We start from the raw sequence: 25,481 nt of genomic DNA on the forward strand, positions 1-25,481 counted from the left end.
AGCCTGACTACATGGGTTCCTCCTTTGGCAGCTGTGGGATCTCAAGAAGATGACAATTTCACTATGTTTCAGTTTGTTCATCTGAGAAAATGAGCCACCATCTAATGAGGTGGTTATTGTTTTTCTGACAGACTAATATACTAGGCTCATAGACCTAAAGCACTTAGAACAACACCTGGCATACAGCAAGCACTCAGTATATGTCGGCTACTTCTCATTTCCCTCACAGCACCCTCGTGAGGAAAATAAAACCCCACAATTAGGTGAACAGTGCTTTCCACTTACAGAGGAGGCATTTTACAAAGACAGGTAATTCACTAGCTCAGAGATACAGAAAGTGACAGAGGCAAGTAAACGCCATTCGTTTTCCACTGTGCAAGGCTAGCCGTGTTATGCTGTTACCCGCTACCGCCTACTGCAAAATAAAAAAAGTCACATACCTCTCAGTGAGTGATACTTCCTCAAGGAAGTCAGATTGTGCTAAAAGGAAATCAGATTGTGCTAATCTTGATGTCTCATCTCAACTTAAAAAAAAAAAAAGGTATTGTTTTCCCAGGTACACAATGCTAAAGAAAACCGCTGCCAAGTCTTAAAAGCAACCATCTCCTAATGAGTTTGGTAGATCCAGGCCTTTCCCAAAGCAAACTATAAGGGAACTCACATAGAGAATGAGGAAAGAGAAAGGGAGGGGATTGATGGGTAAAAAGACCCACGACAGAACTTCAAAACAGAAAAAAATGTACACATGTATTTTGTTCCAGAGGCATCTGCTATTATTTATTAAACTGAAGCTAATAGCGCCCATTCTTAATGAATGAGCTGGCGTAGCTCCAATACACACACGGCACTGACACACAGGCTCAAGGCCTGCAGGGGCCTTCTTTCACTCTGGGAGACACCTGACAGATCGCAGGTTAATCTTAAACAACTGGAAGCAAGATGTCAATGAGCAGATAAGAAGGGCTTGCTCTTTTTTTCCATTCCAGGGATCGAATTTTTAGGAACTGTTTTATAGGAGACATTAACCCAGGAGATCAGGAAACCTGATTTCCAGGCCTAAGATGGGCCAGGCGTCTCCCTCCCGGGGCGGGCTCCGCAAGACGCCGGGCTGGGTGCTCATCCGCCCGCCCCTCCCTCGCCCCCTCGGCATCCTCGGGAGGCCGGCGGCGGGAACAGGGCTGTCCCGGGCCACCTGCCGTCTCCCCTGCCACCCTTCCAACAGTCGCTTCAGACTCAGGAGAGGCCGCCCTGGCCCCGGGAGCATGCCGTCAGCTCTTTTCTCGACTCGCCGCCCTGACCAGAGGCGGTTGCAGGAGGGCAAGCGGCGGCGTGGGTGGCAGCGGCGGGAAGCAGCCCGACAGGACCCCTGGCGGAGCCGGCTCCCGCGGATCGCGAGCCGCAGCCGGAGGCGTGAGGCCCGGGCGGCCCGTACCCCGGCCCCGGACCCCAGCCCCGCCGCCCCGTGGCCCCGGCCGACTTAGACGCCCGCCGCCGCCCACTCACCGCCGCACTCGGCAGAGTACTGGTCCCCCCAGTCCCCGGACTGCGGGCTGCAGCCGCCGCCGCCCGCCGGGGCCTCCTGCTGCTGCCGGTGCTGCAGCTCCTGCTTCAGCAGGGAGAGCGGCGAGTAGTGCTCGGTGGCCAGGGCTCCCGGCCGCGGCCCGGCGGACAGGACCGCCAGCAGCAGCAGCAGCAGGACACGCCGGGCGGCGCCCGCGGCGGCCACAGCGCCGCCCCAGAAGCAGCAGCAGCAGCAGCAGCCGGCAGGTGCCATCTTCCCTCAAGGCGCATGTGCGACAGCCCTTGCCTGGCTCTCAGGCCTCCCCGCCTCTAACCCACGACGGGCAGGTGGACCGTGGCAAGGGGGTGGGGCAAAGGGAGAAGCATTGTGTGCTGGGAATGGTAGTCCCAGCTCGACCAGCCCCTGGCCACCTTGCCGGTGCTGGGACTACGAATCCCAAAAGCCCCGCGCGGCGCAAATCTTCCGGTCTGGCGTCTGACGTCTTACCCGCCACAGAATCGGAAGTTCTGGGCTGCAGTTGAGTGGAAATGGGCAACGGCGGGCGGAGCGGGCTGCAGCAAGGGAAAGGGAATGTGGATGGGGTGGCAGCGACTCCTACTGCTGCCTCGGCCTCCTGCCAGTACAGGTGCATCGAATGCAACCAGGAGGCCAAAGAGTTGTACCGAGACTATAACCACGGTGTGCTGAAGATAACCATCTGTGTGAGTTGTCAGATGTGGGGTGTCCTTGAGAAGAAAATGGCGCGGCGGGATTTGGGGACCGCGAGGAGCAGGGTCCTCTGATACAGTCTTTAGATCGGTAGTTGATATTCCTGCCCGGGGTCTTTGCATGAATATCTGTACTGGTAGAGAACTCAGCTACCCGACAGCGCTTTTCTCATCCTGGGGCATATTTCTCATCCTGGGGCATATAAGCTGGCGAACGGACCGGACCACCAGGCAGAGGTAGATGTGGGCATTTTGCAGAGAAATGTAAAGATCAATTCGGTTGACATTTTGGTTCATGCCAAAGCTACTTCCTTGTAGCTCGTCTCCCTTTGACAGAGAGATGGTACCATCCTTACCCTCCACAACTCGTGTTGAATCCACCTACGATGATTTTTAAGGTTTCGTCAATTGTAGTTATTGAATGTCTGCTCTGTACAAAGCACTATGCTAGACGTTGGTGGTACAAAACCCAAAAGTGAGGAAGTAAAAATTCTCATTTCATGGTGTTCGTAGTTTATTAAGAGAGAATAATCCTATGTTTAAAGAGTCTACAAAGTTGGAGGTTCTTTGGGGGTATTAATTAGCAAAGAATGTGTCACAGAATAGAGAGTACATTTTTGTCCCATTTCAGATCCTGTGATTTTCTAATAATCTCTTTAGTAAATTATGGTCTGTAGTAATACACAAGAGAATAGACAAACTGAGTGTATACCTATATAATCTGTCAACCACATAACGTTTTGGTGCATACACCCTCAATTTCCTGTTCCTCTCTCAAATGCTTTCCCTCCTTTGTCAAAATGTCAACCCTTGTTAAATCCAACATATTGCCCGGTCTTGTCCCTGTACCCATGCAGCAGTACGTTGCTGGGGGAAAACAAATTTGTGACCATTAACCTCATGTAGGCCTTTCATGCTGTCTGGCAATCTTATTTCGTTTTTGTTCTTTTTTTTTTTTTTTTTTTTTTTTTTTTTAAGGTGGAGTCTCCCTCTGTCACCCAGGCTGGAGTGCAGTGGGGCAATCTCAGCTCACTACAACCTCTGCCTCCCGAGTTCAAGCGATTCTCCTGTCTCAGCCTCCCGAGTAGCTGGGATTACAGGCCTGCACTACCACGACAGGCTAATTTTTGTATTTTTAGTAGAGACCAGGTTTCACCGTGTTGACCAGGCTGGTCTCGAACTCCTGACCTCAAATGATCCACACACCTCAGCCTCCCAGAGTGCTAGGGTTACAGGCGTGAACCACCGCGAAAACAGAAGAGAACTTCCACCAGGTTTGCAACAACATAAACCAACATAAACACAATACTGGCATTTGTTATTTATTTACTGTATTCTTGTCTTCTTCTGCCTTCTGCTGGATCATGCCCACCAGCATGCATACTATTACCTCTTCCATCAAAAAAATAAAAATAAAACCAACACCACCAACAAAATATGCTTGCTGCCACTTCCCCCTTTAGCTTCTGCTCTTTTTCTTCTTAATTAGAAAGCAGACCTTCTAAGATATGTTTGTACTGTCTATTTCCTTTCCTAGTTTCTCTTGAACCTGCTTTAGTCACATTCGCACCCACATTTCATTAGAAACTGTTCTTGTTAAGATCACCACTTCCACTTTGCTAAATCCAGTAGTCAATTCTCGGTTAATGATCAGCAGCATTTTACCTCATGACTTCCTCCTCCTTGAAATGCCGTGTGCGCTTCCCAGGACTCAGTGCTCTTCTTGTTGTCTTCTTACTTCACTGGCTATTACCCCTCAATCTCCTTTCTGCTTTGGCTTCACCTCCCATAGCTCTTAATCATGGTGTATTCCAAGGCGTAGTCATTGGGCCTCCTTCTATCTGCATGCTTTCCCTGGAAGAGCTCATTCTGTCCCATGGCTTTATATACCGTCAACATTTGGACAATTTCCAAATTTATATTTCTACCCTGAACCTCTTCCCTAAACTCCAGATTTAAATGTCCAACTACCTACTTGACTTCTCCACTTGGATTTCAATAGACAGCTCACATATACCCATCACAGTTCGTGGCAACTTTACCATTTTAACTCCCAAAACCAAGAAACCTTGGTGTCATCCCTATTTCTACTCTTCCTCTCACATCCCATATTCAGTTATTCAGCAAATCCTGTTCTGTCTTCAAATTATGTTCAGAATCCACTACTTCTCACTACTCCTGCTGCTACAATCCTCATCCAAGCCACCATCATGTCTACCCGAACTATTGTTGTAACTCCTATCTGGTCTCCCTACATCATCGTTGCCCTTCTTCAGTCTTCTCTCCACGCGGTAGCCAGGGACTGATCCTTGAAAAATATAATTTAGATCATATCATTCCTTTGACCAAAACTTTCTGATGGTTTTCCATCTCAGAGTTAAGGCCAGAATCCCTGAACTGGCTTATAAGGCCCTGTGTAGTCTCCTGCTACTCTTTCCCTTCCTTATTTTACGGCAGTCCCACTGGCCTCCTGGTGTTTCTCAAACTAGGCAGGTTCCTTTCTCAGGGCCTTTGCACAATGCCTGGAGCACTCTTCTATCAGATATCTGCGTGACTAATTCCCTTACCTCCTTCAAACATCTCAGAGTCTACTCTGACTACCCTATTGAAAAGTATGATAGGCTTCCCAGCTTTGTCTTTCTCTATAACGCCTGTCTTCTTGTAATCTTGTATATAATTGACTTAGTGTTGTGTATCTTCTCCTCCTGGAAAGTAATTTACACAAGGACAGACATTCTGTCTGTTTGATTCATTAACGTAGCTGTATCACTCAGAACAGCGACTGACATTTGGTAGCCACTCAGTAAATATCTGTTGAATAAATGTATCCCTTCCAGGTTTTTAGATTAGCATATGCTTGGCCATCCAGGTAGGAGGAAGAGAACAAGATCTTATATGTGGTCTAAACTTAATAACTTTTGGACTGGTCCAATTAAATGGTTCATTTGGAAGATGATAACCACATAACTGAATATGGTCTGAAGAAAAGCTAGTATTTGTATATGCATTTTAGTAGTCTTTAAAAATACAAAAAATCTCTTTTTTGTTGGCATTAAGCTAACAAAATCCCTTTGCTAAACAACAGGTATTTGTTTTGTTTATGGAAAGGCAAAATAATTATTGGATAGCTGTTTAGGTCAACATTCACTTCCCCCCTCCCCTTTGTTCCCTAACATCATGCTCTTTCTCCCAGGAGATGGATTTTGGAGTTATATTTGGAGTATTGAATGGTGGCACAGTACTTTATGGATTCGTTATTGTCCACAGTCATTCCATAATGAGACAGAGTTTGTAATAGCCTTGTCACTATCATACTAATGCATACTAAACTTTAGACGATAATAGCACAACTCAGGAAAAATCGTTTCGTTGATGCCAGACTAAAAAATTAAACCATGAAGCGACGAATTATTTTAAAGGCTCTCCAACCTCTGAGATACAAAAAGTAAGAAGTTTTTAGACATTAGACCATTTGTTGTGACATAATCTCCAGAGTTTCTAAGTGCTTACTCATACATACTTTGGTCTCTTCCCTACCAAACTTGGAGTCAGCAAGGTACTCAGCCTGATTGCTCACCTGTATTTTTCATCCCAGTCTCCTCTCCTTTTGCTCTGCTTATTTTTTCACTGCCATTCCTCCCAGCTTGCCTTTCTGTGTTTCTCTTTCCTCTGTCTAATATATCATGTGTCCCTTGCTTTTAGCCAATCCTGCTGCTTCAGCTCTTCACAATTTATTATAAGTATGCTTAAAGATACAGTACTTTTGGCCAAGCACGGTGGCTTATACCTGTAATCCCAGCACTTTGGGAGGCCAAGGCAGGCGGATCACGAGGTCAGGAGTTCAAGACCAGCCTGACCAACATGGTGAAAGCCCGTCTCTCTAAAAGTACAAAAATTAGCCAGGCATGGTGGTGCGTGCTTGTAATCCAGCCACTTGGGAGGCTGAGGCAGGAGAATTGCTTGAACCCAGGAGGCAGAGTTTGCAGTGAAGCTGAGATTGCGCCATTGCACTCCAGCCTGGATGACAGAGTGAGATTCTGTCTAAAAAAAAAAAAAAAAAGATACAGTACTCTGTATTTACTATAGGGCTTGGCTTATTTTAAGTGCACAGATATTTAATATATTCATTATTATGTTAACAAAACAAAACTCCTATTTCTCCTAAGTTTCCATTTCCTTCAGCACTACAGCATTCGGCTCCCACCCTTGGGATCCTAGATGTGAAGATGAATAAGACACGGCCCTATCCTTGAGGAGCTTAAAGACTTAAAAAAGGGAAGGGAATGCTCCTAGAGATGACAGGAAGGAAACAGCAGGAATATTTAAGAACAAGTTTGGTTTGGCTGATTTATATTCTAAAAGAGATCTGATTCGTCAGGCATTGGAGAACACAGCAGGACAGAGGAAGTCATATCCATGTTGAGACAGGCAGTGGAAGCAGCCTGCATTCCCAGAGTATGCTTGGTCCTTGTGCTGTAGGGATTCTTTAGAGGAAGATTTTTCTCTTTTCAGGATACTTGCCTATAAAGTAGTAAATGAAACAATTTTGCCAAAATAAGAAACATAAGAAACATAGTTGCTAAATCTGGGCAGGCATGATGGTTCACATCTATAATCCCAGCACTGGGAGACTAAATGGCAGATCACTTGAGGTCAGGAGTTCAAGACCAGCTTTGGCAACATGGTGAGACCACCCCCTGCCCCCGACCCATCTATACTAAACTACAAAAATCAGCTGGGCATGGTGGCACATGCCTGTAGCCCCAACTACTCAGGAGGCTGAGGTGGGAGGTTCACTTGAGCCCAGGAGGCAGAGACTGTAGTGAGACAAGATCCCGCCACTGCACTCCAGGCCTGGGCGACAGAGTGAGACCTTGTCTCAAAAAGGAAAGAGAAGAAACGAAGCATATATACTAAATTGAATAAATACGACTCCCAGTGGTCTGTTTTGGGATATCTACATTTGTTTGTTTCGTGTGTGCGTGCGTGTGTGTGTGTGTGTGTGTATGTGTGTGTGTGTAGTTTTTCTCTTTACATTCAAGGTGAAGGCAGGGGGAAAGGAAGTTGCAAGCAGCACTTAAGGGAAAAGCAAATAACAGAGGGAGAACAAGGAAAGTGAGGTGTAGACTGAGAGGGAACCAGCGAATTCTAATGACTTCTCAGCATTTATAAAACACGCCGAATGCTAAGAAGGGAAATGGGCAAAGCACATAGGATATCACATACTACCAGAAGCTGTCTCCTCTGTTTGATTTCATATCACCCTGTGCTCATCCCATTGTAGCCATTGGATGCTACATAGTCTGATGAACTGTGGTCATCAGACCATATCATAGAGGCATGTTTGTCTTCTGCTTCTAAACTGTTAGGTCCTTGAGGATAGAAACTGTCGCTGAAGGTGAGTATCCAGCACTTTGCAAGTTCCTGGTCCATAAAATGGCCAAGAAAAGAGAGCGATTGTTATGCATGTGATAGCAGCTCCAAAGACATTTGTCAAACAGATGAATGCAAAAGGAATAACAGCTGCTGTGTCTCCTGATGTTGGTTTCTGCCTGCCTCCTTCCAAGTATTGTCCAAATCCCCAGCCTTAGACTTGTGATGCTGTCCAAAAATGGGTTTTAGAGAACATTTAAAGGACAGAGAGGACCCCTGACTTCTTAGGGTTTCCATTTTAACATGAAGCAGCCTCTCTGGTGTCCCAATCTTGCACGTAGAAAGGAAGGAGATATGCTCCCCGTGAGTAGCCAAGGGAGACCTATCAAACAGCTCTTTGTCATGGACATGGAATTTCTGATTCTGGGGCTTCTGTTTAGATGCTGGCTTATTCCCTGCTCAGATAAAGAACTGCAAAAATATTAACTCCTTATGCCTCAGTTTGATTAAGCAGATTTTTTTTTCTTTTTTTGAGACAGAATTTTGCTCTGTCGCCCAGACTGGAGTGCGGTGACATGAACTCGGCTCACTGCAAGCTCTACCTCCCGGGTTCATGCCCCATTTTCCTGCCTCAGCCTCCCAATAGCTGGGACTACAGGCACCTGCCACCACACACGGCTAATTTTTTGTATTTTTTTTTTTTTAGTAAAGATGGGGTTTCACCATGTTAGCCAGGATGGTCTCAATCTCTTGACCTCGTGATCTGCCCACCTTGGCCTCCCAAAGTGCTGGGATTACAGGCATGAGCCACAGCGCCCAGCCCTGATTAAGCAGAATTAAGTTTGAGGTAACAGCACATCTCCCATCATTGGATCACTTGGTAACTGGAAAACATACCTATTCCTGTAATGACGCAAATGAAGCGGAGAAACTATGTAAATTGGGAACACATCCAATTTTTTATTACATTTGAATTGCAGGGTCAGTATTCTTCAGTGCACTTCATTTTTCTTCCAGCACTTTAATGTAGTTAAAAGGCCAGCCTAGACTGTTTTTATACTCGCAACTCTTCTATTTTATCTCCTCAAAGTTTCCAAATGTTATGTGTATGAATTGTAGCCATTCCAGTAGTCCCCATTCTCTTTGGGGGATAAATTCCAGAACCCACAATGAGTGCCTGAAACCGTAGATAGTACGGAACCCAATTACCATCAGTTGGAACACGTTTCTGTTCATGCCTTCCACCCACAAATGTAATACTTTTCCCATCTTTCTTTCTTTCTTTCTTTTTTTTTTTTTTTTTGAGAGAGAGACAGAGACAGTCTTGCTTTGTTGCCCAGGATGGGCTCGAACTTCTGGCTTCAAGTGATCCTCTCACCTCGGACTCCCAAAGTGCTGGTATTACAGATGTGAACCATGGCACCTGGCCCTGCCTTTTCCATCTTAGCACTTCTCACATACTGTGTCCTTAATTTTTGCAGTATGAAGCGCCACAGCAAAACTAGCACAATTTATTTTCTTTACAGTTGCACAGGTAGAAGATTCATTCTTACCATAGATCTTAACCTCAGCATAAGATTGTTTTTTTCCTTATTAGCCGAGAACTTTCACCTTTTCACTTAAAGCATTTTACAGCTTCTCTTTGGCTGTAAAATTGCCAGCATCACTACTCTCGTGCTTTGGGACCATTGTTGAGTCAAAGAAGGGTGACTTGAACCACAAGCACTGCAATACTACGATCCTTAATCCTGTTAACCTGGACAGCAACTAGATGGCTAACAGGCAGGGACCATCTGCAACGTGGACACACTAGACAAAGGGATGATTCACATCCCGGGCAGTGAAGCAGGACAGCATGCAATTTAAAACTTAGGATTATTTCTGGATTTTTCCATTTAATTTTCAGAATGTTGTTGACCTCAGGTTATAAACTGCAGAAAGCAAAACTGTGGCTATGGGAATACTGCTGTAGTTTTATAAAGTGAATAGTAGCTTTGATGCAACTTTGTGACTAGTACTGCTTTAGAGGTCACATTTCTAATGAGCTTGTTTGTGTATACCTGCATTTTTTATGTTCTAATGGTGTGGGAATTTGGTAACATTGTAATCACATGTGTCTAGAGAATCTGAACTCTAAATTGGTGACCCTTTCGGTGGGGGGGGAAGGGGAAGAAAGCCATTTAATGTGAACTGCTAAGAGCCAAGGGAGCCTTGATTTTGGAACCTAGATTAGGCTGCACAACCTAGTTCCTTACACAGCCCAGCACTCTCCACTGCTTCTACTCTAGCAGAGAAAACCCATTTTCTTTCCATATCCTTGATGTTACTGGAGAAAAACCCAGGCTTCCCCTGTTATCAGCCACCTCGGGATCTTTGGAATTGTGCCCCGTTCTTTACCTGCTTGCAGCTCTCAGTAGTTCTGGGGACAAGGTAACTTTACTGAGTACTTTTCTCCAAATCATGTGCCAAGAACCATAAAGTCAGGGGCATCTAGCCAAGAGGCAATAATTTATCAATGAAAGTGCATTATAAATGTATTTATTTTATAGTAATTCCTACAAATTGAAAGTAGAATTGGACATAGAGTCTGTATAGATTGAAAGTAAAATCTTCTAGAATACTTTCCTGCCTAAACTCAGTCTTTAAATTAGATATATTTTTAGCTTCTTGAATATAAAGTTAAAATATTAATACTCCTAGCCTAGAAGATTATATTTAGTCCTTTCTGAAACCCTTTCTTATGTAGACAAACATTTTATATCTGAATGGAAGTTTATATAAATAATTGCTAATATGGCAATATTGCTATATGTGTCCAAAATAGACCCTGCTGTTTTGAAATCCTTGAGGATTCCAGAAAGTATACATTTGCTTGTTCTAATATTATCCTGCATTATTATTTCAGAAATCCTGTCAGAAACCTGTAGACAAATATATCGAGTATGATCCTGTTATCATCTTGATTAATGCTATACTGTGCAAAGCTCAGGCCTACAGACATATTCTTTTCAATACTCAAATAAATGTAAGTTGTGATCATTTTATTTTTTAATTTTATTTGATGCTGTTGCATTTTAAAAAATAAGAATTTTAAGCAGAAGTAAAGAATATTATAAAAGAGAAAAAGAAATTCTAACTTAAGAGGGTCTTTTGTTGCAGTGTATCTGGAAGTTTCTAGAAATAATAGATGTTGATTTTAAAAGGTGCATAATGCTCAGTGAGTGTTTAAGAATGTGGTCACTGGCAGGAAACTGACAAGCCATAATCTGAATTACCTGCTAGTAAATAGAAACAATCATCACTGGTTTTTAACAGAATACAATTAGACATATCCAAGTAGGGAGAGAATTATACCTAAATGAGGTAAGCAAACGTTAAAAGAAAAATGTTTTTTTAAAACATAATGTATTGCATTTTATACTTTGCTATTAAAGGAATGTATAAGATAAATAACATTCAGTTTAATCAAAGTCCTGATTTATAAAGTTGAATAGAATTGTGAACTCTTTAATAGTTTGGGTAGAGTTGACAGATAACATACAGGACGGTCAATTAAATTTGAGTTTCATATACACCACGAATTAATTTTTTAGTATAAGAATATCCCAAATATTGCATGGAACGTACTTGCACAATAAAAATTTATTCATGCTGTATGTGAAACTCAAATTTAACCGGGCATCTTGTTATTTTATTTATTTATTTATTTATTTTTGAGACAGAGTCTTGCTCTGTCACCCAGGGCTGGAGTGCAGTGGTGTGATCTCGGCTCACAGCAGCCTCCGCCTCCCAGGTTCAAGTGATTCTCCTACCTCAGCCTCCCAAGTTGCTGGGATTACAGGCATGCATCACCAAGCCCAGCTAATTTTTGTATTTTTAGTAAAGATGGGGTTTCGCCATGTTGACCAGGCTAGTCTGGAACTCCTGACCTCAAGTGATCCGCCCACCTCTGCCTCCCAAAGTATTGGGATTACAGGCATAAGCCACTGTGCCCAGCCTCTTCCTCACTTTATTTTGATGGAGAAAGTTCAACCTGAAGGAGGACTACATAGAAAAAAGCCAATTTTTGTTGCCTAGTATTTTTTGTTTTAGCCAAAATTTCAGACTCTTAAGAACTTCCATATTTTATTTGTTCTCTTTTAATATATTGAATCATACTCATCCAGGCAGAGGTATTTTTTAAAAATTGATGTTCAGACTAATAGTTTCTTATTCAATATCATGGAATCTTCAGATTAAATCTGTTCTCTTATTGCTGTTCCCACATATACATGAATCACGTAAGTTTTTTGCTTGATTCTGTGGAAAGGACAGAAGTCAAAATTATGTGTAATGAAAGGCAAACTATTATTTAAAGCGGTGATTCTTAACTAGGGGTGCACATTAGAATCCCCCCAGAACTGTTTCAAAATATAGATGTCTATGTTTTACTACAAAGATTCTGAATCAGGACCGGGGCTTAGACATTTAAATTTTTGAGGAAATCTCCCCATGTGCTTCTGGTGGACATTGCTGATTAAAACCCACTGATTACAAAATGACTACAATTAGCCACTTAGTTGGGCAGTTCTGAATTCGAAAAGTGACTAGGTGGGATGCCACAAATACTCTGTACCTGTTGATATTAGTGCAACTGTTTCGTTACCTAATTGAATGGCAATGTCTTTGACTATCAGATCCATGGAAAACTCTGCATATTTTGTTTGCTTTGTGAAGCATACCTGAGGTGGTGGCAGCTTCAAGATTCCAACCAGAATACAGCCCCTGATGACTTGATCAGATATGCTAAGGAATGGGATTTCTATAGAATGTTTGCGATTGCTGCTTTAGGTAAGGAGATGCCATGCTTTCCATCCTTAGTTAACTATTCTTACTTAACTAATCTGGTTAAAACTAAGACATGTAGTCTTAATTGTTGGCAAGAAGAGCTAGTTAATATGGGACTTGAGATTGAATTTTCAGCTCCACCACTACTAACCTACGAGGTGAGTGTGTTTGAATCACCTGCTTTTTAAAAATTTGTTACAACATATATGGTATGGAAATAGTTGTGCTTATCAGATTAGAAAGTTTCATAAAATATTTTGAAGCACAATATTGTTGATAAAATTCTTTTATTTTTATTATTATATATTTTTTGAGACAGGGTCTCACTCTGTTGCCTAGGCTGGAGTGCAGTGGCACAGTCACAGCTCACTGCAGTCCTGACCTCCTGGGCTCAAGCAATCCTCCTGCCTCAGCCCCCCAGGTAGCTGGAACCACAGATATACACCCCCACACCATGCACCACCTCCAGCTAATTTTTATACTTTTTGTTGAGATGGGGGTCTCTCCACGTTGCCCAGGCTGGTCTTGAACTCCTGGCCTCAAGCAGTCTTCCCACCTCAGCCTCCCAATGGGATTACAGGTGTGAGCCCCTGTGCCTGGCCAATAAAATTCTTAATGTTTAAGTTTTGATTATCCAATCTGAAAGTTACTTAGGTCCTATCTTTATTAATAGAGATAATTGCCAGACATTACGCAATGTGTTCTACTAATTCCATTATACTAATGCAGTGTATTTTATAGGGTTCGTTATTTTTTGTTACTTGTTACTTATCTGACTGCATGCAGGGAATTTGGCTGCTTCTTAAAATTCCTTAAGTTCAGGAAGTGCTTTTCAGAATTTGACTTCATAAGTTATTGTTCTCCTATTGTCAGAATTGTGCTGAGCTAATTTCTGTGACTATTTTATTGATAGTTCCATGCTTCTCTGCTTCTCAACTCTTAGTAATACTGAGTCTCCAGTCCACTCCAATATCACATTTCTAGTCTGTGTGTCTTCTTTTGTCCTCTTTTTTTCTCTATCTGCCCTCACTCTTTTGGTCATATAACCTGTCTGCTGAGAACTCTCAAATGTCCATCTCTAATCTAGATCTTTCTCCAGACCTCTAGACTCTGCATCCATCTGCCTTCTCAACATCACCACTTGGATATCACCAAACCCATAATTAAGCTCGTCATCTCTCTGCCTCTACCACAGCCTTCCCCTTCTCAGTTGTAACTCCATTCTTTTAGTTGCATTAACCAGAAAGCCTTGCAGTCATCCCTGGTGCCTCTTTCTTTGATACCCCATAGTCAGGTCATCAGGAAATCCCATTGGCTCCACCTTCAAAGTACTTCTACTTTTTTTTTTTTTTGAGATGGAGTCTCACTCTGTCGCCCAGGCTGGAGTGCAGTGGCACGGTCTTGACTCACTGCAACCTCTGCCTCTCGGGTTCAATCTATTCTCCTGCCTTAGCCTCCCGAGTAGCTGGGATTACAGGCGTGCACCACCATGCCTAGCTAATTTTTGTATTTTTAGTAGAGACAGGGCTTCACCATGTTGGTCAGGCTGGTCTCAAGCTTCTGACCTCATGATCCGCCTGCCTCTGCCTCCCAAAGTGCTAGGATTACAGGCATGAGCCACTGCACCCAGCCACACTTCTACTATTATACTACTACTACTCTCCATTCCCTCCAGGGCTGCCACCCTGGTGCAGGCCACCCTCATCCTTCACCTACATGACTACAGTAGCCTCCTTATATTTGCATGCAACACAAAGTAGTCCTTTTCATCCAAATCAGATCATGTCACTGTTGTGCTAGAACACAGTAGCTCCCCGTTTCACTCAGAGTGCAAGCTGAAGTATTTACAGCGGGCCTTGTACTGGAATCTGCCCCTCCCAGTACGTCTCTCATTTTATCCACAGCTGTCGTCTCCCATGTCTGCTCTGACCCTCCCCGTCTAGTTAACTTGCTTCAGAAACACTGGAAAACTTCCACCTTAAGGCCTTTGAAGTGGCTTTTCCTATGCCTGGAATGCCTGTCCCCCTAATGCCCAGATGTCTGACTCCTGCATACCCCTCAAGAGTTTGCTGAAATGACACTTTCTCAATTAAGTGTACCCTGATCAATGCTACCACCTCCCCTGGCACTCCTGATCTCCTGTTCCTGCTCTACTTTGTTTTTCTTATGGTACTTACCATTTAACATATCACAGAAGTTATTATCTTTTGTTAGTGCCTTTCTCCACTAACATATCAGCTGAATGAGGTCAGGGCTCTTTGTTTTACTCACAGTTGTAGCTCAAGCACTTAGGTGCCTGGCCCATAGTAGGTGCTTAATAAATATTTGCTCAGCTGATTGAATGAATTATTGCATACTACATTCATGTATGCACCCTAACTTGAGCAAGTCACCATCAGTTACACTCGGTGATTATTCATTCACTATTCATTATTATTCATTCCCTTAATAAATATTTTTAAAATACTTATTAGGTGCCAGTTACTACTTTAGGTACTAGAGATATATCCATGGAAAATACATAGAAAAATCTCCGCGTCCATTATTATTTAATTACTAAGGCTTATGACAGCTTAACCGCCATGATGTCCAGTCTATCGATAATTTTATATACAATTTGGACTTTGCAGCAATTTAAAATATTTGAAATATACAAAAGAATATGTTAGCCTTTTTATCTTATGAAACATAATACTACTAAAAACATCCTTGAGCACATCATCTAGCCCAAGAATTAGAACCTAATATGATTTTAAACTTTAAAGCAAAGCCTCTTAAAATTTTTTTTAATTTTTATTTTTTTAAGAGTCAAGGTCTTGCTCTGTCACCAAGGCTAGAGTGCAGTGGCACAGTCATAGCTCACTGCAGCCTGGAGCTCCTGGGCTCAAGGGATCCCCCTGCCTCCGTCTCCTGAGTCGCTGTTACTACAGGTACATGCTACTGTGCCTGGCTAATTTTTAAAAAAAATTATGTAAAGACAGTATCTTACTCTGTTGCCCAGGTTGGTCTTGAACTCCTGGGCTCAAACAGTCCTCCCATATGGGCCTCCCAAAGTGCTGAGACTGCAGGCATCAGCCACTGGTCCTGGCCCTTCTTAAAATTTCTAAAGATAAACTGTTATATGTCCATATTTTGTGTATAGTGTTAAAAACCAGGCTTGTTTTTAAATGGGTTGGAATTCCTATAGCAACTACTCTGTAGTAGACATTTTGATGCTTAATCAGAAGTTTCTTTCTACTATTACTTAACTTTTTTTATGTGTCTCAGTCTAATCCCTAATTAGACTGTATAGTCCAAAAGAATATCTTAGCCGGGCATGGTACCTCACGCCTGTAATACCAGCACTTTGGGAGGCCAAAACAGGTGGATTGCTTGAGCTCAGAAGTTGGAAACCAGCCTGGGCAACATGGCAATACTCTGTCTCTATAAAAAATACAAAACTTAGCTGGGCATGGTGGCATGTGCCTGTAGTCCCAGCTACTTGAGGGGCAGAGACAGGAGGATCACTTGAGCCCAGGAGATCAAAGCTGCAGTGAGTCATGTTCATGCCACTGCACTCTTGCCTGGACGACAAAGTAAGACTCTGTCTCAAAAAAATAAAAGAATATCTTACATAAATAAAGCATTTTATAATTTAAAAACTGCTTTTATAGGAATTATTTAATTTTCACAATCATCCTCTGAGGTAGGTAGGTAGGTAGGTTAGGGGTTCCCCCGTCTATAGCTGCAGAAACATAGATGTATAGATTTTCCGGAAGCCTCACAGTGGGTCACTATCAGTGCTGAGACTGAGGAAAGTCTCCCGACCCTTCAGTGTTTTCCACAGTGGAGTATTCTATAGGTAGGTAGCAGCTCCTACTGAGCTGACCTGACTGATGAGACCTGACTGAGGGCTGGTGTAGTTCCGTAAATCTCTTAAATCCTACATTTAAAAGATGTGGAGGTTATCTAGTCTAGCTTGTCTGGTGCAAGAAATCTTTCTGTCTAGATTCCTGAGAGAGGTTGTAGCTTTGAATGTCTCCAGTGACAGGAGTCAACCCACCATTGTTAGATGGTTCTTGCTATTTGCTATTCATTCACTATTTATTCATTCAAGGAATTAATTATTATTTTTATCCAAAATCCAAGCTTTACAATCTACCCTGAGTAGATTCTTGTAGCTGACAAGCCTTTTAGTTATTTTGAAGGGAGACAGCATGAAATACATCATATTTCATGGAGGTTAACCATCCTAAATTATTTTTATTGATCCTAATCCACCTACATTTGGAACCTCTTTAGTTTGGCTTTATTAAGTTCAAAAAAGAGGATAGTTGTTTCTGCTGTAATGTAATACGTGTGTCCAGAGAAACCTAATTCTGCAGACACCTAAACTGCTAATAACATAGCTTATATGGGAAAAAATAAAATGAGGGACTGGCCACGCAGAATGGATACAGTTGGGTAATCAGATGACTAACAATCCTAATAAAAATTACAGCACAGTTAAAAGAGATGTTAAATTCCTAGTTAGCAGAAGCTGAACAGATTGTGCTGTGTTCTGACCGTAGGGGACAGTGGAACTATTGCTGCTGCTACTCTGGACTCTGTCCTATGAATACTTTCTGGAAGTGTAAGGAATTGCATTTTAAAATGTCGTTAAAATGAGTAAAGGAAGTCTCAATTAACAATATTAAAAATCATGTGGATAATAGGCACTTAAATAGTGGAAGAATGCACAAAGAAAAAGGTCTTCCTGTGTTATCCCATTCTTAGGATGGGTCCCATCTTTCAGGCTGAAAAGCCTCCATTCTCCTGTTTTATTCTTTGGAGAGCTCTTACACTGAAGATGTTTAAGCAGAATCTTACTTCCTTCAAGGAACTTTAGAAAGTTGATGATTACAATTCTAATGAGTTACTTTTTCTTCAGTGGATAATGTTTCTGAAATTATACCAGCAGGATCTGACACAAAAGCCAGGAGTTTATTTAAAAAAAAAAAGAAGAAGAAAAAGAGATTGTGATCTTGAGAAAGTATTTCTTATGAAGTCAGCTGCTAAGCTGTATTTTGGAACTGTGGTTTATTTGTTTTTAGGGGGATATATTTTGGGTGGGGACATTCATACTTTTACTTTCCATTTCTTCTTTAGAACAGACTGCCTATTTTATTGGCATTTTTACCTTCCTGTGGGTAGAACGGCCCATGACGGCGAAAAAAAAGCCCAACTTCATTTTGCTGCTGAAAGCATTATTATTATCTAGCTACGGAAAACTCTTGCTGATTCCAGCTGTCATTTGGGAACATGACTACACACCTCTGTGCCTCAAACTCATTAAAGTATTTGTTCTAACATCAAATTTTCAGGCAATTAGAGGTATGTTTATGTGTTTATTCTGCCTTCTCAGCTTTCAACCCATAAAAAGCTTAAAGCCTTGTTTCTAGGGTGCAGTTTTTATATAACCTGTTGAACACTGGAATTCTTCATCACATAGTAACAATACCTAACACTTCTATAGCAGGTACTCAGTGTTTTGTTACATTTACCCATGTAATGCTTCATAGTTTTCAAAATGCTCTCATATGCATCATCTGTGTCCTGTGAGGTTAGTAGAACAGCCATTATTTGATTTTATGAATGAGCTCCTGGGACTCTGAGGGTTAAGTGACTTGTCCAAAGTTACATGGCTGGGCAGTTATCAAGTCAGGAGAGAATGCTGAGTATCTGCCTCTCAATCCAGGACAATTTCTGCTATGCCAGGAAGAGCAGCCCTGTGTGCCTTCATTTTCCCCATATATTGTACACACTGCTGTTTTATTTATTTTTATTTTATTTATTTTTTTGAGACAGGGTGTCACTCTGTCACCCAGGCTAGAGTGCAGTGATATGATCACAGCTCACTACAGCCTCTACTTCCTGAGCTCAAGTGATCCTCCCACCTCAGCCTCCTGAAAAGCTGGCCACAGGTATATGCCACCACACCCCGCTAATTTTTTGTAGTGACAGGGTTTCAACATGTTGCCAGCCTGGTCTTGAACTCCTGGGTTCAAGCAGTCTGCCCACCTTGGCCTCCCAAAGTGCTGGGAACAGGCATGAGCCACTGTGCCTGGCCGAAGTCCTATTTTAAATGAATTTATTACCTGATACATTTTATCAGAATGCTTGTCATCTTGCAACCTGTGACACTGGAAGTATCATTTTGTTGTTGTTGTCGTTATTCTCTTGTAGCCTTAGAACTTTTTGTTTTCTCCTTTGATATTCATGGGAATCTGCCACTTGATTTGAGGAGGAGGGGCTTAGTGTTTTGTTGTAAGCAGAGGATTTGGTTCTCTAAAAACATGTAGATGGAAAAGTGGGAGAAGGTAACAGCACAGATTAATAAGAACAAAAATAGATTTTTCTAAAAACAGCTTTACAGAACAATTCATACTACACCAAAATTTACATATCAATATCGTTTCATTAATTCTGGACTTATTGGCTGCCTTCTTTTTTCCAGTGACCCTAAACATCAACCGAAAGCTCTCCTTCTTGGCCATGGTGAGTGGCTTACTGCTGGAAAGCATCATGGTCTACTTCTTCCAGAGTATGGAATGGGATGTTGGAAGTGATTGTGCCATCTATAAATCTCAGGACTTCTGAAGAGGTACTGAAAGCATGTGGTGTTCATGCATTCAGACATATAGCCTTCTCAAATTAGACAGATGTCATTGTAAAAGAAGTTGGTGCCCTCACATAACCCATTCTCTAGCGTCTAATTGCCTCTAGGTCACCCTCATCTTCCTCGAGGACTTTAGTACATGGCTCCCAGGGGTCTTCACTTTAGTTCCTTTTGTCACCCTCTGGGACATCAACATCCATGTTTTTGTTGCTTCTAGGGCCCTATCCTCACAATTTTTCTAACACCTCCGCTCCCACCCATTCTACTAGGATTGTAGACTCTAAAACTGTCTCCTACCCTTCCCACCCATTCTCCACCCTCGCTTCCCCCATGCCAGCTTTTTGCTGCCTTTCTCACCTCTAGTCTCTTGACCTCTCACTTTCCTCTGCTTCTGACCTGCCTTGCCTCTTTTTTAACCACACCTGGAACCTGTAGGCTGCGTTGTGCTCTTCTCTTTTAGTACCTTGGCATCTATCAGCCTTTTGCCTTCCATCATACACGCTTTGCTAAGGCTGTTTGGGTGGGTCTTGCCACCTGTCTCCTAGAGAGCCTTGCAGTGTTTCCTGCGCAGCCACCTCTGCCAGTGCACAGAACCTCAGAAGATGTCATGCTGCTCCTGTGCTTTCATAGTCACCTCCAGTGACCCTTCCATCAGAGGGCCATACCTCAGTTGTTTTGTTCTGGTCGTCCCCTGTGTCTGCTCTGACTTTGCTGAGAAGTGAGACCTTCGCAAGTTCCTTAAGCTTCCCTCTTCACTTCAGGTCCTCTTCGATCTTCCTCATTCTTTCTTCCTTCTCTCCTTCCTATCTCATGTTGTGCTCAGCTTCCTCTCTGGGGCTGTTTCTGACCTGTGGGTGTCCCCCTCCCTCCAGTCACAGCCAGACTGTGGATGGCAGCCTCTGTGTTAGGAAGCAGGACCTTAGGCAGGATCCCAGAAGGCTGGGCCAGAGAGTGAGGAAAACACTGGAGGAGAGGGACGCAGACCCCCGTCAGGGAGAGTTGAGGCTGCGCTTTGGTCTCTCCCTTCTTGCTCTGTTACATCCTCCTTCCAAGTAGCGGCTGTAAAGCTTCTTCTAACACGCCATCCTCCACTCCTCCACTCCTGTTGCCTCAGTCTCTCTTCATGCCCAGCTAATCCTCCTTTTTGGGTCTTCAGACATATCGCCGCTTCATTGACCCTGTCTCCTGTAGAGCAGCTCTCTCCCCTCTGCCTGTGTACATGCAAGCTCTTCATTCCAGAACAGTTGATGTAGGCCTGCTTCCCCTCCTTCTTCACTACCTTTTCTCTTTGTAAAACACACTTTCACCGAGAGTCTCCTGAACCTATGCTCCTAAAATTCACAAGGAGAGCAGGGCACAATAGCTCATGTCTATAATCCCAGCACTTTGGGAGGCCGAGTCAGGAAGATGGCTTGAACCCAGGAGATCAAGACCAGCCTGGGCAACATAGTGAGACTCCATCTTTACAGGGAGAAAAAAAAAAAAAACAATAGCTGGGCATGGTGGCATACACCTGTACTCCCATCTACTCAGGAAGCTGAGGTAGGAGGATTGCTTAAGCCCATGAAGTTAAGGCTGCAGTGAGCTGTGATTGCGCCGCTGCACTCCAGCCTGGGTGACAGAACAAGATCCTGTCTCAAAAAAAAAAAAACACAAGGAAGCCAATTCCCGCTTGTTTTCTGAGTCCTCCTCCTCCCTCAGCTCTGCTCCAGAAACCTCTGGCTCCTGGCTCCTCCTGAAACAGGCCACCCAGTCCCTTCCTGTTAGATCTTTCTTCACTGACTTGTTTGCCTGTACCAGGATTCTGTCCTCAGCCCTCTTCCTTCCCCACTCACTATGCACATAACTGTGCACTTTCCTTCCAGGCCTCATACCTCCAGCTTCCCCTCTCTGCCAGGTCCCCTGCCTCCTACCAGGACGGTCCTGCCATTACCTCAAGTGTCCACAGGTCTGATATGGAATTCAGTGTCACCTGCACTCTCCTGTTGAAGCAGAGTCCTTTTCTGATAGTGTTTCTCTTGAAATGCTCCTCATCTCTTTTCACTCAGACCTCACCCTCTCCTGCCTAAAGGTTCTAACACCTCCAAACCAGCCTGCAACCCATTCTGCTGCCATGTAAGTCTTCAGGGAGCACCATTCCTGGGGGCCTTCTCAATTTTTCCACCATTTCTGATTGCTGACATAGGAGTTTCTTGTCTCTTTCCGAAGAATGTCTTTAGTTTTCTCTGAGCATTAGTGTGGCCCTCCATATGTCATCCTAATTGATCTCCCCAGGCATGTTCCTACTTACGTTCCACATCCACCACAGGTCCTCTCTTCTCCAAACTTGCCTTATGCTCTCCTTGGGTCCTGCAGGGCCCTCGTCTCCACCTAACCAAATATGGTCCGCTTTGCCTCTCCATGGAATAAGTGAAGACTTTCCAAAAACTCCAGTTGGCAGTGCTTTTTCCATTTACTTCCTAGTGCTCAACTTAACTCCTACAGCAGTCACTTGCCCAAGAACTTCTGACATTGCCCCAGGGTCAGATCTTTTGTTTCTGCTTTCATAAGTGCATCTGCTTGTCTGACAGTCAATTATAATTTATAGTTAGGAAAATAAGGTCATATATCTTCAATCACTTGAAAGCTATTACACTGTTTTTTTATGATCTCATGTTTTATACTTATCTATGTCTGGCATTAAAATTTCATGTGTTTATGCCTCACTCCCCCAGCCTGCTCAGAAGTCTGGTGCTGGGAGAGGCATGCCTTGGGTTCCTTTGTATCCACCTTAACTCAGGGCCTGCCCTAGTAAGTGTCTGTCAGTTTGATTTTTCAGCAGAATGTGCCATTCTAAATACATCCTTTATTTTTCACAGTTTTATTCATCTTTACTATCTGTGGCATGACCAGCTGTATCTGAAAGAGAAAAGACATGAAATATAAACCAACCTCCTCATTTCTGTTGAGTAAAATGAAGCAAAGATTGGAAACACTTTCTGAAAAAGAAAACAATGATAATAGCAGTGGATACTCACCCCCACAAATGCACCCAAGAGACAAGCCATTTACATACAGATATTCACAGTCACATATAGAAACACCCACACGGACACAAAGAATGTTGCTGCAGAGACTAAATGACATGCAACAGGTGAAGATGTATACGTTATACACAAGCCCAGGTAAGCACTCATAATTCACACATAATAAAACATCTAGATTTCATTCCTTTGACATGTTTATATCTTTTTAATTTAAATGTTGTTACCGGCTTAAAATATTTTGTGTTCTTACAATAGAAACGCTTTTAATAAAGTATTTCAGAATAAACCGAGTTTTTGTAAATTTTCAATTCAGTAATTAAGGTAATCTTTAAAATTGGGTGATCCAAAAATAAATGATAATGAAAACCACTGAGTTATATACTTTACAAGGGTAAATTACATCTGAATAAAGCTGTAATTAAAAACAAATAGCACCTCTCCCCTTTCCACTCTCCGTTTCATTCATTTGTTCTTTCATTATTATTCATGCCACAGATACTTACTGAGCACCTGCTGTCTCTGTGGCAGACCCTGTGGTTACAGGGGTGAATAAAACATGGTCCCCTTGAAGCTTACTGGGCAGTGCTGGACTCGGAAGTATGAGTAGAGAATCACAGGGCAGTGCAATGAAGAGGTGGGACAGGGTGCTCGGGCAGTACAGAGTAGCAACACCTATTGCAGCATTTGAAGTTGGGAGGGCTTTGGAGAGGAAGAGGAAAGGAAAGAAACCTCCCAGTGTCCCCGCTGGAGAGAACAAGAACACATGTTGAATTAGAGGGTGGAGAGTGTGTTGGGGATTGTGCAGGGCCTGAAAGTACATAGATACCTGGACAAGGCTCGGCAGTGGGGGCTTCAGAGTGACACAAGGAAGTCATGTAAATGTTTTATGAAGAGCCTTTTGTAATTTGTCCCCAAGGACTGTGAAACCAGCACAGCTAGTTAAACAGAAGAATCCAAAGATTAGAAAAAATTAATTGGGGTAACATCTCAAAACAGCCACAGGACAGAGAGGACTGTTGACTATCTGTAAGTGTTAAGGGGAGAGAGGGAGAACAGGATTCAAAGGCATACAACCAAAAGGAAAAGGTCAGTTAAAAACAAGTGTCAGAGGCCATCCACGGTGGCTCATGCCCATGATCCCAGCGCTTGGGGAGGCTGAGGTGGGCAGATCACTTGAGCCCAGGAGTTTGAGACCAGTCTGGGAAACATGGCAAAGTCCTGTCTCTACAAAAATAAAAAAAAAAAAAATAGCCAGGCGTGGTGGCACACAGCTGTAGTCCAAGCTACTCAGGAGGCTGAGGTGGGAAGATCACTTGAGCCTGGGAGGCGGAGGTTATGGTAAGCCAAGATCGTGCCACTGCACTCCAGCCTGGGTGACAGAAAAAGATTCGTCTCAGAAAAAAAAAGTGTCAGAAAAAGGACCAAAAAATGTAATATATCAATGATCATAGCTTTGCAAATCTTTGTCTGATCTGTTAACTCAGACAAGTGAAGATAAACACATCATCCATTCATAAATTAATAAATCTCTTTTTTTTTTTGAGACAGAGTCTCGCTCTGTCGCCCAGGCTGGAGTGCAGTGACCGGATCTCAGCTCGCTGCAAGCTCCGCCTCCCGGGTTTACGCCATTCTCCTGCCTCAGCCTCCCAAGTAGCTGGGACCACAGGCGCCCGCCACCTCTCCCGGCTAATTTTTTGTATTTTTTAGTAGAAACGGGGTTTCACTGTGTCAGCCAGGATGGTCTCGATCTCCTGACCTCGTGATCCGCCCGTCTCGGCCTCCCAAAGTGCTGAGAATACAGGCTTGAGCCACCGCGCCCGGCCAATCTCATTTTTTTTTTATCACCACAAAAGTGTTTATTAGTCATTAAAAGAAAAAAAAAATGGTAGCTCTGGAGGAAGATGGTGGATAGGAGACAGGGAGACAGGGCTAACATGCAACTCCCACTTGGACAGACAGAACAGTGTGGAGACTCACCATGGACTTTTGCTCCAAGGACCACCATAGGAACATGCCAGACAAGCCAAAATAATTTACAAATCCTTTGAAAGAAGCAGCACACCACTGCAAATTCTGCAGGACAGGCAAAAAATTGTGAGTTCTCAATGTGTGAAAGAGGGAAAACTTACCTCTGAACACACATCCCCACTGGAGAATCTGAAAATCCAGATCACAGAAGAAGGATTTAACCCTACCTAGAGCTGGAACAGATTTAGGGAACCGCACGAAATACAAAAGTAGAAGCAGCAGTGGGAAGAGCCTTGTAGGCACTCCCAGTCTCCAGTTCAAGGCCAGGAAAGCCATCCCTGACTACCTCTCATAGGAGCCCTCGGGGAAGGCAGACAGCAGAATTAGGGAGGTCTTAAACCGGGTGAAAGCAGCTTCCAACTGAAATTTGTAATAATTTTTACGAGGCATGAATTTTCTTGAGCAGAATCCAGTGGGTAAATGGTAAACTGCAGCAGATATAAGCGCAGGAGCCGCCACCAACGATGTGGGCAGACATGGAGGGGTAAGGCCTGAAACTTGTGCTTAGTTTCTTAGTGGGGAAGCTTACAGCCTGGGGCAAGGGCTGAGCGGGGCACTGCAGGAGTGAGACCAGCCTCACCAACTGCATGGGGAGGCCTCTCGCTACCAGCTATCTCCCACTTCCCTGGTGAACTAGACGACACCGCAGAGGCAGCCATAATCCCTTCTGGAACGTAACCCATTGGCCTGAGAACCACCCCCTCATCCTTAACAATGGTAGTGGCAAGCCCTACCCAAGGAGAGTCTGAGCCTAGACCTACCTATCCCTGCCCAACCCCACCATGGTATTTCTCTACCCACCCTGATAACTGATCACAAAAGACATAAATTCTTGGGGGTTTTATGGCCTCACCTATCATCTGAGAAACCTGAATACTTATCCTCGCCAACTTACGACAAGCTTATAGCCCCCTTCTACTACCAGAGCTGGTGTTCTCTTGAAACCACCACCTTCTGGCTAGAGGCCAGCCAACTCAGGCCATTACAGCAACTCATTGCAGAACAACCCTGTTCCCAGGAAGGAGAAAACAACAGCTAATTCCACTGTCTGCAACATCCTGGCTAACCAGAGGTCCTGAATCTGTCCACGTGACAACTTCACCACTGGCATAACCAGCATTCAAGAAAGCCAGCACACTAAGCATATCTACAACCAAGGACTCTCACAGTCTATTTCACTCCCTGCCACCTCCACCAGAGCAGAAACTGGTATCCATGGCTTGTAGACCTGAAGATGGATCACATCATGAGACTCTGCAGACATTCTCCAGCATCAGCCCAGAGCTTGGTGGACCCACTGAGTGGATGTGCCCAGAAGAACAATAACAATCACTACAGTCCAGGTCTCAGGAAGCTCTATC

At 43.5% G+C, this 25,481-nt stretch overlaps 2 protein-coding genes across 7 annotated transcripts in view; one reads left to right on the forward strand and one right to left on the reverse strand.

Annotated features, from left to right (window-relative positions):
* TTC13 (tetratricopeptide repeat domain 13) overlaps positions 1-1,827 on the reverse strand; it is a 75,925-nt gene extending 74,098 nt beyond the window's left edge. For 4 of the 6 annotated variants that reach the window (XM_037986026.2, XM_007989776.3, XM_007989773.3 and 1 more), the window contains exon 1: positions 1,504-1,826. In XM_037986026.2, the coding sequence (XP_037841954.1) occupies positions 1,504-1,774 (271 nt within the window). In that variant the 5' untranslated portion in view covers positions 1,775-1,826. Of the gene's footprint in view, positions 1-1,503 lie in introns of all 6 variants that reach the window. The other 2 variants (XM_007989774.3, XM_007989772.3) reach the window with 1 other exon arrangement.
* A 188-nt stretch (positions 1,828-2,015) lies between these two features.
* Positions 2,016-22,382, forward strand: ARV1 (ARV1 homolog, fatty acid homeostasis modulator). The gene is made up of 6 exons (XM_007989770.3): positions 2,016-2,223; positions 10,508-10,627; positions 12,279-12,432; positions 17,557-17,781; positions 18,905-19,051; positions 21,925-22,382. Exons 1-5 carry the CDS (start codon positions 2,050-2,052, stop codon positions 19,045-19,047), a joined length of 816 nt encoding a protein of 271 aa, XP_007987961.2. The 5' UTR covers positions 2,016-2,049; the 3' UTR covers positions 19,048-19,051; positions 21,925-22,382.
* The last annotated feature ends 3,099 nt before the right edge of the window (positions 22,383-25,481 follow it).

The sequence above is a fragment of the Chlorocebus sabaeus genome, chromosome 25 (genome assembly GCF_047675955.1).
Source record: "Chlorocebus sabaeus isolate Y175 chromosome 25, mChlSab1.0.hap1, whole genome shotgun sequence".
Lineage (NCBI taxonomy): Eukaryota > Metazoa > Chordata > Mammalia > Primates > Cercopithecidae > Chlorocebus > Chlorocebus sabaeus.